Source organism: Marmota flaviventris, chromosome 1 (assembly GCF_047511675.1).
Source record: "Marmota flaviventris isolate mMarFla1 chromosome 1, mMarFla1.hap1, whole genome shotgun sequence".
Taxonomy (NCBI): Eukaryota; Metazoa; Chordata; class Mammalia; order Rodentia; family Sciuridae; genus Marmota; species Marmota flaviventris.
Window position 1 is genome coordinate 58,009,144 of NC_092498.1, and position 13,364 is coordinate 58,022,507.

At 40.0% G+C, this 13,364-nt stretch overlaps 1 protein-coding gene and 1 long non-coding RNA gene across 3 annotated transcripts in view; one reads left to right on the top strand and one right to left on the bottom strand.

Moving 5' to 3' along the window:
* Positions 1-7,841, top strand: part of LOC139706024 (uncharacterized) — an 82,398-nt gene extending 74,557 nt beyond the window's left edge. For both annotated transcript variants that reach the window (XR_011707717.1, XR_011707718.1), the window contains exon 2: positions 7,525-7,841. This is a non-coding gene — a long non-coding RNA (uncharacterized lncRNA). The remainder of the gene's footprint in view (positions 1-7,524) is intronic.
* The window catches only part of Lhfpl3 (LHFPL tetraspan subfamily member 3), a 511,123-nt gene continuing 498,361 nt past the window's right edge, over positions 603-13,364 (bottom strand). The window contains exon 3 of the mRNA XM_071613246.1: positions 603-1,558. Within this exon, the coding sequence (XP_071469347.1) occupies positions 1,530-1,558 (29 nt within the window). The 3' untranslated portion in view covers positions 603-1,529. The remainder of the gene's footprint in view (positions 1,559-13,364) is intronic.

The window sequence follows — 13,364 nt, forward strand, 5'->3', positions numbered from 1 at the left end:
ATCCTGATTGTGGTGAAAAGATGACCAGTACCAGAGACATCTGGCTAAAATATGAATGTGGTCCTAGAGAGAGGAGGTCAATCCTGATCCACGTCAGTTCTGATGTTCTAGCAATATATGCTGACTGGATCTTAGTTCTGAGCCCATGAGTGAAGGCATTCTATACATCTGTGTTTTCTGCTTAGGTGTAGAACATTAGTTGGCTTCCACTGGGTAACCCTGCATGTGCTTGTGCTCTTTCTCAGGTAATTGGCTATTCCAATATTAAATATTTCTCTGTTGTTGAATAGTGGCAGGGTATGTCATGAGGGCAGTACGTTATGGTGGGGGGAACCTGGGATCAAAAGATTGTTGAAGACAACTGGTTAGCTATAACTACTTCCAAATCCCAGCCAACTAAAGAAAATTTGAGGATTTTTGAAGTCAACATTAATAAAAAGGTAACTTATTCCTACCAAGTTTCTTTGACCTGTGTAAGTATATAGTCATTTATTTCTAAGGCTATTAAATTATTATTTATTTTGTTAGTACCACTTACTATCATTTAGAAATAGGTTTAATGAAATAATTAAAAGGAACAAAAATGAATACCTGTCAGTAAAGGAAATAAAGGATATGGATTTCTGATGACACGAAGGGCAAAGAAATAGAAAAAAATCAGATATTTTAGATATCTATTAATAAAGTATATTAAATTCCTATGTATATACTAGGGAGAATTAGAAAAAAGTGTTTATTTGATAGCAGCCTATATATTACACGTGAGCATCTAAGGTGAAAATGAGCTTTCTATGTTTTTCAGAGTTCCTTGATGCCATTTCCTGACAGTTTGGGAAACCTATTTTGCTTGGGAAACTATGATGTAAAGATGTACTTCCTGTAATATACAGCTCGACAGAGTAATAGTATATGTCAGAAACACTTTCTCAGTAATAACTTGTACAGACACATTAAACTGAACACAGACTTGGTAAAAAGTTTGAAGCGTTAAATCTCTTAGTAACTGAGTGGTTGTAACTAATTACACGGTGAAATAAAGGAAAAGTAGGGATGGAAAAACCAAAGGTCAGAGGCATTTCCTAAGATGCTTCCTCAATAAATGACACTTGATCAGCCTCGTGGCTATTGAGATAGGAATAATCTAGAACTAACTGCCCTTTTTTTTTTTTAATGGTATTGAAAGATTAAAGCTTTTTGTTTTCAGTTTGATTAAAAAAGGACAGTTTACAAACCTCAGTACATATGTATTTTACATGTTAATTCTAGCACATTTATATTCCTCCTCCTTAAAATATTTCCTGAATATGATTTTTCATGAATGTTATCTGATCTTATTCAATGACAGTTTTCCAATGAGCTGGTGTTTAATCCATGATCACGTCTCTCTCCAGAAAATCACTTCCATCTCTGCAGATCTAGATCCATATTCATCACTGGACTCTGATCTCTCCCAAGAGTCTTCCTTCTTGATGTTGATGTACAAAAGCTGTTATTCGATTTGTTTAGCTGTTATTTGATTTGTTTTGTGCTCATTCTAGAGAATATTGGCTTAGCAGAACTGCAGAAAGGGGAGGGAAAAGAGAGAAACGATTAGAAGGAGAGAAAAGAAAATGTACCATTCTCTGTCAGCAAGATTTTTGTGCACAACATTCATCATGAAAAAACACTAACAAATGGTTCAATGCACTTTAGATCTGCTACCAAAGCCTTAAGTTTGAGAATTCTGTTTCATTAAATACACCGCACAGCTGGGCATGATGGTGCATGCCTGTAATCCCAGAAGCTCAGGAGGCTGAGGCAGGAGGAGAGAGTTCAAAGCCAGCCTCAGCAAAAGCGAGGCGCTAAGCACCTCAATGAGACCCTGTCTCTAAATGAAATACAAAATAGGGCTGGGAATGTGGCTCAGTGGTTGAGTGTCCCTGAGTTCAATCTCCAGTACCTCCAAAACAAAACAAAACAAAACAAAACAAAACCCCACTGCACAGTCTTTCCAACAAGGAATCTTCCCTAAAACCCACATATTACCTGTATTGGGTCAAAAGTCTAGCTGCTTTGAATGAGCAAAGAATGTAGAATGATCTGAAGCATCAAGATCCTCCTAATATGGAAGGTGTCTCATACATAACTTTATGTCCAAGTTATGTATGTGTGTATTTATTTTTGACATCTGGGACTGAACCCAAGGGTATTTTACCACTGAGCTACAGCCCCAGTTCTTTTTATTTTATTTTGAGACAATGTATCACCAAATTGTCTTCTGAGGTTGGCCTCGAACTTTGTTTTTCTTTTTTCAACCTCTATTTATTTATTTATTTTTTATGTGGTGCTGAGGATTGAACCCAGTGCCCCACATGTGCTAGGTGAGCGCTCTACCGCTGAGCTACAACCCCAGTCCCTGGCCTTGGACTTTTGAACCTCCCAAGTCACTGGAATTACAGGTGTGTGTCACCGTGTCCAGCCCAAATTTTATTTTATACTCAACATTTATAATAGCTACAAAAGAAATGATTATCGGGAGATCACAGTAATCATGACCTGGGCACAGTGGTGCAATCCTGTAATCCCAGAATCTTAGGGAACTGAGGCAGGAGTATCACAAGTTCCAGACCAGCATTAGCAGCTTAGTGAGACCTTGTCCAAAAATTTAAAAAAGGGACTGGGAAGGTGGCTCAGTGGTAAAGTACCCGTGGGTTCAATTCTTAGCACCAAAAGAAAAAGAGAAAGAAGAAAAGAAAAAGAAAATCACCCACAAATCCAATCACCTAGACTTATCAACTGTTTTCTTCCCATGTCTTTTTCTGTTCCATATGTAAATGCAAACCTATTTTATCTAGTTGGAATCATAGTATAGATGACATTTCTTATGTGTGTGGTGCTGGGGATTGAATCTAGGGCCTCACACATACTAGGGAAGCACTCTACAACTGAGCTACACCCCAATCCCTATAGATTACACTTTAAACATTTTAATATTATATTTAAAATAATTTTATATACTTCCACTGTCTACATCATCAGCCTCAATTTCTAATGGCTGTATAATAATCCATCCTATTATCATTCCTTTCCATTCCATGCTCAATATTCCATTCTCAACTCTTTTACCCTTGTCAGATAGATGTAGGTTTTGATTGCTTCATTATTATAAATAATGAAAATCTTTATTCTTTCTTTAAAAAAATTTTTAGTTTATAGGTGGACACAATGTCTTTATTTTACTTTATGTGGTGCTGAGGATTGAACCCAGTGCCTCATGCATGCTAGGTGAGCGCTGTACCTCTGAGCCACAACCCCAGCCTAATCTATTCTTTTTCTTTTAATATCTTTATTTTTTTTGTTTTAGAATATTTTATTAGTTTTAATTAGCTACACATGACAGTACAATGATCTTGACAAATACACTAATCTATTCTTTTAATTTTTTTCTTTAGAACAAATTCTCAGGGGATGGTTGCTTTTCTTTTCTTTTTTTTCCCTCAACAGATTAGGGACTATGTCTGGGTCCACATGTCTAGATCATACCTATTCTTGGATGATTTTTAAAAAATATTATTTATATGTGACAGCAGAATGCATTACAATTCTTATTACATATATAAAGCACAATTTTTCATATCTCTGGTTGTATACATAATATCTTGGATGATTTTTGTAGACTTCGGCAGTACTGATCTGGGCTTATGGCTATCTTATATATTTTGAGGATGGGTAAATACATCTAGCTGGCCATGGTGTGGCAGATTTGGGCTGACAAGAAATAGGCTGTCTGGTTTGTATCATATAGCACTTTGAAATACAAGATAAAATTATGTTTTCTGAATGTGTGCCAGAGAAACCTCTGAAAGATTGTGTTGTTTTCAATATTCCCCCCACCCCCCGTTTTCCATCACACTTTAAAATATCTTATACACATTATGATCTTAATGAATTTGTCTCAGCAGGAGGACTCACAGTCACTTTAATGTACCCTGACTACACAGGGGATAATTGAGATATGATCATGTCATAATGATGATTGGTCTATAATGATTCTCTGAAATTGAGTCATGCTGGCAGAGGCCCTGTGGAAGGGAATGCTTCCTTCAGACAATAATAAAAGCAACATAAGCAATTCATGGATTTTACACAGTGCTATGGACAGTTCTCAACCTTGAGTGGTCTGTTCTGCTCTCATGGAGATGCTCCTGCCAGATGGAATCCAAAGTCAGATTTGTGGGTCCATGACTCCTCCACTCTGAGTATTTTTCCACTGAAAACCTATCCAGCTGAATGTCTGGATTTTCCAGTAAGCTCATGAAAGTGCTAGCTAAGGATGGGGAAGAGGGAAGAATAGGAGGGGGTCATAAACACATGAACGAGAATATGAAATGGATATTGAACGTTGCTAGGAGATGGTGCTATGGAAGTGCTCAGAGCTATGTATGTGTGTGATGAAGGGGAGAAGCCGGTAAGAGGGTAGTCTCCATTTTCTTGAGGTTCATACACTCCAGATTTCATGATAGAAAACCCTGCTTTGATGTGAATAATTGGTTGGCAACCATGAAACAGAGACTCCTATTTCTCTTTCCTCAGCTCTCAGCTGCCTGGGTTTGCTTTATGACATCACACAGTGAGGAAATGTATGAGACTGCCAGGAAAAAAAATATTTGTGGCTAATGCTGCACCCCAGACAGGGTGAGACCAGTCTCAGTGGGCTGGGGTGGGAGCAGCAGATGTTGGAAGGGCTTCACTGCCCCAAGAGCAGTGATGTCCATACCTGGGAGGAAAAGGGATTTTCCTGACGAGTAGCTGCCTCCTTGGAAAGATCCTGAGCCTGGGACTATACCCCCCCAATATCAGTGGTGGACAGGGAGCTGAGGAGCAAATATTTTTGAGAGCATGAAGCCAGAGAGCAGGGACTCGACTAGGGGGAAGGAGGGGAGGTGCCAAGGGCTTAAAGTTCAAGGAGGGTTACTCATAGGGTCATGCAGGTACAGGTTGAGTGCTTCCTTACATTTTGCAGAGTAGGCACCTGGCTTACCTCACCCTGGCACTGGCCCTGCCCCTGCCCCTGAGAGCAGGCTGCTCATTGCGAGGTGTGCTGGGAATGTTTGCTTGAATTGAGTTACTTAGATTCTGCTACCACTGGATATTTTTTCTTCCTAGTGCACGACACCACCATGCAACAAGAACCCCAGGGCATGTAAGAGTTTGCAGACTGCTAGGCTAAAAATAATCAGGATATTAGTTCCAGTGGTGCTCAGAACACAAACACTCCCCATTTAATATCAGGAAGATACTTTATTGGGAGAGCAAAATTAGAATGCCATTACCATTATGGATGGCATGCGCAGTAGAAAGTTTTCCATCGGAAGGCTTGGTAAGGGCTAGCTCTTCCAACAGATTGGTGGAGTGGGTGGAAGGAAACAAAAGGCAGGATTTTCCCCTCCAGATGTGGCCATTCCTCCTTTCGTCTTAAGGCCGTGAGACATCAGGGCAGTTTGCAGAACGGGGTGGAAGTCTCAGGGTGGCTGCCCTGTAACCACTGCCTTGTAAAGTAGTCTGCTCCTTTCAGAACTTTTGCTAACATTTTCCATGCACCACGGACATTGCTTATCAGGGGAGGCAATTTAAAAGATGTCACATTCTCTCAGGTTCGTACAGAGCAGGGCTGAATAAATAAGTCATTCAGTGCTGCTTTGGATCTTTGTTCAGTCGAGTTTGACCTTGTAACATGTCATGGGCTCTCGGTTGCCCATGTTCCATTTCCAAGGGGCTCTTTGCAAATCCTTTTCGAAGCTGTCATTTGAATCACTGCTCGTGAAAGCAGCATTTATAATGGCCGCATTGTCCAGACTATCTAAGTGCTACTTTGTTGAATTTTCTGTGTGTTTACTGATGTTGAAAGGTCTCCTGTGGTTGGTTTCTGCTGAATATTCCTATCTGACCTATCCAATTAGGGTCTGGAGCCCCCACGGAGAGGATAGCTGAGGGACCAGGCACTATTGAATGAGGAAAATGGCTTGATAGGAGTGGTCAGGCTTTTGGTAGAATGGCCAGGGAATCTTTGTTGTGAAAATAAGTAGGGGAGGAGTTCCGGGCCATTTGTTCCTCATTGGCTACACTAGCTTCTCCATTTTCCTTGCTTGGCCGTCTCCAGCACCCACCTACAACAGGGGCTCTTGATATTCTTCATTTCTGGGAGGTGGAACATAGTCCCCTGGAAAGAATCTTGCTGTCTAGGTCCTCAGGTGCTGCAGACATGATGTACCCCACCATGATGCGACAGATTAAAGATGGCTGAAGATTCTTTGTCATTCTTTTTTATTTACTTAATATTATTACTATTTTTTTTTTGTCCTGGGGATTGAACCCAGGGATGCTTAACCCCTGACCTGTATCCCCAGATCCCCTTTAAAATTTTTTTTTTTTTTTGATTTTGAGACAGGGTCTAAGTTGCTGAGGCTGGCCTCAAACTTGCATTCCTCCTGCCTCAGCCTTCCAAATTGCTGGGATTATAGGCAGGCATTACTGCAACCAGCATGAATGGGCTCTTTGTCGTTCTTATTGACAGATAAAATTTATGTTCCCTTCCCCTTGAATCTGGGATTTAAAAGTCCCAGCAGTTTGTGTGTGTGTGTGTGTGTGTGTATGTGTAAGTGGTTAAAAACCTCAAAACATAAAGCTTATCATCTTACCCATTTTTTTTCTTTTTAAAATTTTTATTAGTTATTTACAGACCTTTATTTATTTAATTGCTTATATGTGGTGCTGAGAGTCAAACCCAGTGCCTCACACATGCTGGGCAAGTGCTCCACCACTGAGCCACAACCCCAGCCCCCATCTTGTCCATTTTTAAGTGTAGTACTACTATTCAATGGCATTCAGTATATTCACTATGCAATGGATTTCCTTACAAAACTGAAAATTTTGCCCATTGAACAACTCTACATTCCCCTTTCTTCTAGCCCCTCATGGTCACTATTTTACCTTCCAAATCCCTATGAATTTAACCATTTTAGATACCTCATATTACTGCAATAACACAGTATTTATGTTTTTCTGATTGGTTTATTCATGCAGCCTAATGTCCTCAAGGCTTATTCATGTTGTAGTATATTATAGAATTTCCTTATTTTTAAAGGCTAAATAATATTCCATTGTATGTCTATAATGTATTTTGTTTATTCATTCATCTGTTGATGGAACTTTGGGTGGCTTCTATCCCTTGGCTATTGTGGATGGTGCTGCTGCCCTGAACATAGGTTTGCAAATATAATAGATCATGTTTTCAGTTCTTTGGGATATGTACTCAGAAGTGGGATCATTACATCCCGTGGTAGTTTTTATGAGGAATCTCCACACATTTCCTATGGTGGTTGCATAATTTTACAATCCCACCAACAGTGTACAGTGGTTCTTGGTTTCTTCTAATTTCACTAATACTTGTCATTTTATGTGTTTTAAGAAATAGTACCATTGTATCTGTTAGGGTATAAAGTGATATCTCATAATGGTCTTGACTTGCATTTCTCTGATGTTTAGTGATGTGGAGCATCTTTTGAGTATTGTGATACCTGATTGCCCTTCTGGAGTGACCACATGGAGAGGCCCTGGTGCTCTGTGCAGCAGGAGACAGACCCAGCTGAGTGAAGCTTTCCAGCTGTCCCCGTCAAGGAGCCTTCATGTCATGTGAAACCATCTCGACCTTCCAGTACCACCCAGCCACCAACCAAATGACACCAGATGATTCTAGTTGATGCTACATGGAGTAGAAGAATCATCCAGCTGAAACTTTTCCAAATTGCTGACCCAAACAATTGTGAAATAAAATAAAAATGGTTATTGTTTTAAACTGCTAAGTTTTGGGGTACTTTGTTATACAATTACAGACACTTGGAATAGTGGACAAATGCCCTCTTCTTTGACAGTGGTTTGGGGTTTGTTGTATTAAATAGATTGTAATGCCATGTGTGGTTGGCACACTTCTCATAGGTCAGAAAGTGAGCTACTGCTCTTAACTCATTTTTCTTCCTGACATATAACTTCTAGAGGAGCAGTAGCTCAACTTGCAACCTCCACTTCTTGGTCTATCTACAGTCTCTTCTTGGGCCATCATTTGTCCCACAAGCAGACTAACTGCTCACCACATCTTGTTGGTATGCAATAAGGTATAATGCAGACTCTGATTTCAGATTGATCCACATTAGCTTTATAGATGTTTAGAGGTTCTGAATTTGTTGTAGTTGTTTGTCTTTCTGTAATCGGTCAGTGGACTGGTGAAGACCTGGGTCCATTGTCATTGCTGGTCTTTACTTGCATGCCACGCCCACAGTCCCTCACTGCAATGAAGTCAGGAGGTAGCTGGAGAGGAAGCCATACTCCAATTACCAGCCTTTCTATATTTTCTAACACCTCTTACCTTAACCAAAGGGCCACACAGTATTTTTATTTTGAGACAGGGTCTCACTGGCTTAATCTTTCCATCTTTAGCCAAGCAGCTGGCATTCCAGGTGGTTGCCACCATGTCTGGCTTTTATCACTTGATTTTAAAAGTAACTTTTTCCAGCATGAAATGGGTGAAAAGGTCCCACCTGAGACATCTGGGGACACTTTCTTTCCTCCTTTCTTCCCAAGGGGGTTCTTCTCCTTCTCTTTGGGTTTTCTACCTTTCTCACTGTGTCTCTTTTTTTCTTTCTCTGTCTCCTTCTAATGACTTTCTGATCTGATGGACTGATTTCAACACAGGAAGGATGGAGGATAAGTGGATAAGTGCTAAAGCTGTTCTGCCCACTTAGGTAGAGCTTCTTTGCTGGGAAGGAGCAAAAAATAGCCTGAGCACCAGGCCTCCACTATTTCATGCTCTTCCTGTAGGCAATGGAGTTTGACAACATACACGCTTCTCAGAAGTCATTCATGAGAAGGAATATTGATTAATTCATGAATATCTCTTCTTCTTCTTCCCCCTCTATTCCCCATGAAGGAATACTGTGGAACCTGTGAAAAGCAAGAATACACGGTAGGCCTCACCCATGCACTGTGAATAGGGTGTTGCTGCTGGTTTATGAATCCTAATAATTTTCACTGACATTTTTTACTTAAAGCCATTCCATTTTTTCCATTGGCCAAAAGGTGTTCACTGCTGAAATCCAAGAGACAGGTGGAAGGCAGGGTGAGTATAGTATCCTCAGTGCAGGTCACAAGAACTAATAGACCAGGGGATCTGAAAGTGCCTTTCCTATCTCAGCAACTTCTGTGACCTCTCCTGAATTTTTCATTCCATAAAATATATCATGCTCTGACACTTCACCACGTGGTCATAACAATCCATTAAAAACAGAAATAAAAGGAAACTAAACGGGGTATTACTACACGTGGAATTGTACATCATGAAATCCAAATAGGAATTGACTTCTCATATCAAAAATTCATCTGTTTGTTGCCATTGAATATTCAGCCTCACACATTTTCCTCTTGAAATGTAAAAGAACCAGAATAACGCCATTTTGTTCTGACCTGACTCCATTTTATGCTTGCTTAAAAGGTTTTCTTTATAGCCTCCTGTCAGCTGTATCTATGTTGACAGTACAGTAGGTCCTTCCTGAGTCCCTGACTATTTTGCCCTGATGTATAACAAAAATGACTGTAAAATGTATACTCAAAATTCTCTCGTGTAATCAAAATGTATAATCTCAACAAGGTCTTTTCTGACCTATACTCTTGTGGTTTTTGCTTTTATAAACTCTGTATTTCCAAAATTCAGGTGCTGAGAGTTCTTTGAGGTGCTAGCCCACTCCCAGTCACTTGCTCGGCTTGCTCATTAAAGGATTTTTTTTCCCTCCCAATGCATTTGGCTCAATATGCATTGTGGTGTGTAAATCTTCACTAACTCCATTAACACTCCCAGTTCCCCTCCTTTCTATGTGGGAGACCACCAACATTGAATTAGTTGGTTGTTCTGTATTCTGTCCCTCTCTCTCTTCCTGCCTGAGCTACTCTCTCTCAACAAGGTCTGTCTATCAGCTTTCTTCCCCTTTCCAACACCATCTTTTTTCTTTTTTAATATATATTTTTTAGTTGTAGATGGACACAATTTATTTTATTTGTTTATTTTTATGTGGTGATGAGGATCAAATCCAGTTCCTCACATGCTAGGCATGTACCACTGTACCACTGAACCACAACCCTAGCCCCCAACACCATCTTGAGAGTCAATCAGTCTCCCTGATGATAGGTCTTACACGATTAATAGTTATGTGTAGATATTTGGAGCCATTCTCCCTTAAAACCCTAACTTTACCATTTGTTGGCTGGGTAACTGCAGAGAATTTTTTTTTTTTTAAATCTGTATGTCAATTTTCCTATTCAAAAGATAGGGAAGCCCCTTCTGAAGATTGATCAAAATTGATACTTATATTTGTGACTTTGTGTGCAAACCTGGCACATAGAGTGCAGTAAATGCTGGCAGTATTTTTTTTTTTAAATGCGTACTGGTTTAAGCATCACTAACTCATTCTAGAAATGCTATACATATATGTTATCCAGCAAATCAAGTATTTACTTTTTCCTGTGACAGGACGGCCCAATGGTTCAGATATGGAACAGTGGAGCCGGACTGTCTGGTTGTGGCCAGCTTGATTGCTCACCAGCTCTGTGTCCTTGGGCTCATACCTGGCCCAGTTTCTTCAATGCAGCTGTGTCTCACCTCCTGCATAGTGCTGCTGTGAGCATTATGTTCGTTAGTGCACATAGCAAGTCCATGATATATTAACTATGCCTGTCATTTGTGTTTTTATTATCATTTGGAGTGGAATTTTTACCTTGATGTTGCAAAGACAAATAAAAATTTAAAACAAGAGGCTTAATTCTCCCTGTTGAAAGTAAAGGAAGAGAGGGCTGGGGTTATGGCTCAGAGGTAGAGTGCTCGCCTACCATGCATGAGGCACTGGGTTTGGTCCTCAGCACCACATAAAAATAAAGATTTTGCATCCACCTATAACTAAAAGATATTTAAAAAAAAAGAAAATAAGGGAAGAGAGTTACGTTCCTTTTCTTAGAGCGTTTACTTTAGAAAACTTGCAAGTTATTTCTCTGATTCTTAGAAATAAGTATAAATCTTCAATGGAGTTTTATTCAGCCGTAAAGAAGAATGAAATTATGCCATTTTTCAGGAAAATGGATAAAGGTAGTAATGTTTTGAGAACATTGTGTTAAGCAAAATAAACCAGCAGTCCCATGTTTTCTCTCATATATGGAAGCTAGAGAGGAAAAAGGAAAAGAAAGATGGTGGTAGGGATCTCATGGAAATTAAAGAGAGATTAGTAGAGTGGAGAAAGGGATCAGGGGAGTGAGGAGGGGAGGAAAAGGAGAAATGGAATTGGTCAAATTATACTGTTATATCATGTACATATACAAATATGTCATAATGAATCCCACCATTATATATAGTTGTAATGCACCAATAAAACAGGGGAAAAAAACCACTTTAACAGGAAAAAAAAAAAGAAAGAAAAAGAAATATATGAATAATTTAAGAAACTAAGACTGTTACCAGCTTTTTTTTTTTTCTTAAATATTTCTTTTTAAGTTTTAGGTGGACACAATATCTTTATTTTACATTTATGTGGTCCTGAGGATCAAACCCAGCGCCTTGTGCATGCTAGGCGAACACTCTCTCATTGAGCCACAACTCCAGCCCCCTCTTGCCAGCTTTTGGATCCAGGAATGTCTGTCTTTCCTTTTGTGCAGTGCTGGGGATTAAACCCAGGCCATCACACTAGGTAGGCAAGCCTTCTCCCACTGAGCTGCATCCCCAGCCCCAGGAATGTCTTTCTGAAGGAACCTGGAGCCATCTCTTTCAACTGTAAACATCAAGGGAGTGAGTATTCCTGTTTCCCAGTGGAAAACCTTCCTAGTTACCCAGTGGCATCTTTTTGATACCCCTGGGATTAAAGCTAGGGGTGCTTTACCACTGAGCCGTATCCCCAGCCCTTTCTATTTTCTATTTTGAGACAGGGTCTCGCTAAATTGCTTAGGGCCTTCCCTAAAATGCTGAGGCTGACCTTGAACTTGTGATCCTCCTGCAGGAGCCTCCCCAGTCACTAGGATTACAGACAGGCATGTATCACTGTGCCCAGATAATTTTTTTATTTTGAGACAAGGTCTCTCTAAGTTGCTTAAGGTCTCTCTAAGTTACCAAAGCTGGCCTCAAACTTTTGGTCCTGCTGCCTCAGGCTCCCAAGTCACTGGGATTATAGGTGTGCACCATCACACCTGAACTGGTTGAATTTTTATTCAATAATCAAATTATTTTCGTTGTCTACTATCTTTACGGAGAGTTTTTTTTTTTTTCTGATTTGGGAGATTTTAATTATATTACCTGGAGAGTGTATATAGACATTTCCGTATTTGCACATTTAGTTGCTTTATTTAATAGTTATCCTCTTTAAGCATAGAATTTATAATAGAAAAAGGACTACCTTTTGAAAATTTCTGAGAGAGAACTAGAATCAGCTCTATTAATAAGCAGATTACTAATAATTGCTTGTAAAAACCCAACTGATGTTTCCCTTTCTCCTTTCTAACTACTCCACAAGCCTCAGCAAGACACAACTCTTTAAAACAGAATCTCATTCTCTCCTCCAGGAAGCTGTGAGGCTTTTGTTCCTTAGTACACAGACCTACAGTTTTGATTGAGTCTTCAGTAGGAAGGGAGCTCTGGATCCGAAGGCTTTACATGTCTTTATTATCACACATTCAATAGACCTTATCCTAATCACTGGTATGGGAGTCTGTTGTGATAAAATATGACATTCAAGTATGATGTATGCTTTTTCTCCAGACCAAAAGTGGACCACAGATTGCAGAAGGCAGTTTATAATTAAGATCTAGTGAGGCCTGCCCTCCCACCAGAGAAGTAACCAAGAATTAAAGCATTTAGTAGCTGTGTAACCCATCGTGAACATTGAGAAGTGGAAAGACAGAGATAGCCTGAACTGCAGAATTTTAGGACTTTCTAAAATGCAGAAGTACACAGATATTTTAGAAGAGACTTGTTATTAGTCAGTACATCTGGTTGCTTTGCACAGTAGCCCATGAGGCCGTCTATGGCTTTTTTTTTTTTGGTGGTGCTGGGGATTAAACCCAGGATCTCGGGCATGTGAGGCAAGCACTCTACCAACTGAGCTATATCACCCAGCCCTCCTGTGGCCTTTTTCTCTTTCTCTGCCAGCCCCTCAGACTGTTCTCTGGCCTCTGACTGTAAATAGGCTGGGTGCAACTCTGGGCCTTTGCTCCTCCTGTGGGAAATGCCCTTCCTCCAGTTTTCCAACGGGAGAAGCCTGCTCAAAGTTTCACATCCCATCCCAATTTGCTTCCTGGGGAGA